The sequence below is a fragment of the Penaeus japonicus genome, unplaced genomic scaffold, assembly GCF_977035675.1.
Source record: "Penaeus japonicus unplaced genomic scaffold, GWHDUDI00000001_assembly GWHDUDI00000013, whole genome shotgun sequence".
Taxonomy (NCBI): Eukaryota; Metazoa; Arthropoda; class Malacostraca; order Decapoda; family Penaeidae; genus Penaeus; species Penaeus japonicus.
In genome coordinates, this window is record NW_028234415.1 from 29,141,357 (window position 1) to 29,143,856 (window position 2,500).

The 2,500-nt window shown below is 35.9% G+C and overlaps 1 protein-coding gene across 2 annotated transcripts in view; it reads right to left on the reverse strand.

The window, feature by feature from the left end:
• The window catches only part of LOC122250826 (ubiquitin-conjugating enzyme E2-17 kDa), a 20,582-nt gene that overhangs the window by 6,389 nt on the left and 11,693 nt on the right, over nt 1–2,500 (reverse strand). For both annotated transcript variants that reach the window (XM_043012479.2, XM_086543386.1), the window contains one exon: nt 2,116–2,289. In XM_043012479.2, the coding sequence (XP_042868413.1) occupies nt 2,116–2,289 (174 nt within the window). The remainder of the gene's footprint in view (nt 1–2,115; nt 2,290–2,500) is intronic.

Here is a 2,500-nt window from a genome sequence, read left to right on the forward strand (position 1 = left end):
CAGCGATGCCATGCTGAACTTCTCAGATCCACACCCACCATAATCTTAAGAGGTAACAAAAAGAGGTTTTGTATTTGTTTATACCCTAAAAAAAGTCAAGAAAAAGTGTATGCTCAATGGCAACTATACTGTGTATATACATACAGAACTATGTAAAATGTGTATATACATAGAGAAACTTTATTTGATATGATGTCATCTGTCGTGAATGGGTTAACATGTTGATGTAGGGTGACAAAATATCAAGTCAAGAGACGAGATATTTCATCACAGCATTTCGTATGGCTGGCAAACTGGATGATCAAACTGGATGATGGTTAGCTGCAGCCAGAGTGGGTGAATAGCCCAAGGTATTACGTGCTTGAAATGCCCTGGCGTTAAGACCATTTAGAGTGAAAACCTCCTTATCAGTAATGGTAAAATTGACAAAATAATTCTATCACGTTTCAATTACATTATAAAAACTCCTTCTGTAGACTTCTTTCTTGAATGGAAATGTAAAACATCTCTGTATAACCATACACTTAACTTTTTGATATCTTTAACTTTATCTGATTTCCATAATTCTGATAAAGAATTTATATGAAAAAATCAATTATATATCTGGCACTGTTGAATAATTCTTTCTCATTAATTGTCTGCAAATACTTATCCTATTCTGATGAGATTCTTTCTAATTCATCTCTGCTCTAAATCCCTCTTTCAGGCTGAATTCCATATCAGGCCCACCGCCGCCCTTTTGGTAAAACACGTGTTCCAATCACAAACTATATGGTTCTGCCACTTACTATCAACCATCAAATTATGTAAAATAAAATATACAGATGTTGCATCAAAATATTTGATATAAACTTAAAACAAGTTCAAAAGGAGAAAACTAATCTATCCTAATTTTGTAAAGCTGAAGGAAGAAAGGACTACAAAACTGAAGGCAATGATCAGTAAGTTTTATAGATATATAGTGAAGGAGGACTAATAGGAAAGGAATAGGAAAGGGACAATATCTAACCAAAATAGTTTGACTAGTAACTTATAATTCAATGCATTATGATTAAATCTACCATGTTAATGGAAGACTATACATAAAGGACCATACTTCATATACTTGATAAGACTTTTTAAATGATTAACCCCTTAACCTAATGAAGGGGCAAAACACCAGTGTGCCGTTCCCGATGCAATATTGCATAGGCCCGGCATAGGGGGTTGCCACTTTTCGCTGGGCCAGTCGGGATTGGGTTAACTAGAAATGGTGTAATATCATGTCATGGCTAGGCTGGTCTTCCTGCCAGGGACGTGATATGATGTCATGGCTTTTTCTATGGCTGGCATGGCGGAGGATTGGGCATGGGGCAGATGGCCACCACCTCAGCGGATGAATAGACAGAGATGGAAAGTGTTTTCTCTGCCCTATGGGCAGCACAAACCATAAATCAGTCACAAAACGAGGGTTTAGGCTGACTTTGGAACCCTAAAGCTCTGAAGCTAGCGCTGTTATAGCTATAATAATTCTAGACTGTGTGCACTTCGAATGTGAGCAGATGCTGATGACGCATAAAATACGTATTCAAACCTGGCGTTACACACTTTTCACAGAGTCACATGTATGTGACACCCGTCATTGTATATATACTCATATTTCATATCATAAATTTAAAAAACTTTGAAAATTTAAAGATTTGGCCTGTCTTGGAAAGGTAAAAAATAATATGTATTTTCCTAAAACTATCTAGATACTTATAAAATTTGCAAAAAATTAAATGTCCTTGACAAAAATTTGCAACTCTAAGGAACATGATTTGGCAGTCTTATATGCAACAATAGAAAGCCCAGGTAGTTATAAAGAATCCAGTTACATTTCCAGCAAAGGAACAAAGAAGAACATTTAATAGCATTAATCTCAGACATTTTATATGACAACAATAATTGTCTTTAAAAAGTTCATTGCTTCATTAATACTATTCAAAATCACATTTCAATATGTGAGTAATAAGTATAAATTACTGTTTTTGTATTGCATTATACTGAATATGCTGACATATCTTTCCATGAGGTATTTATTTTCTCAAAACAGCAAAACAAATAAAAAATTGTAATGTAAAATGACCAACTTACTTTTGGAGGTTTGAAAGGGTAGTCAGTAGGAAAATGGATGTTTAAGAAAAATACCCCTCCCTGGAATGGACTATCTGTTGGGCCCATAATTGTGGCTTGCCAGTGAAAGAGGTCGTCTCCTACTGGACCCGCTGAGCATTGTGCTGGTGGGTCCCGCCCCAGGTCCTGCAGTTCCTGAAAATTAAGGGGCAGAAGTAATATCACATCGGTGGAAATGTCAGAGAGTATAATATATATATATATCCATCTGGTGTGTGTGTGTGTGTGTGTGTGTGTGTGTGTGTGTGTGTGTGTGTGTGTGTGTGTGTGTGTGTGTGTGTGTGTGTGTGTGTGTGTGTGTGTGTGTATGTAAATACATTCATAAATATATATATATATATATATA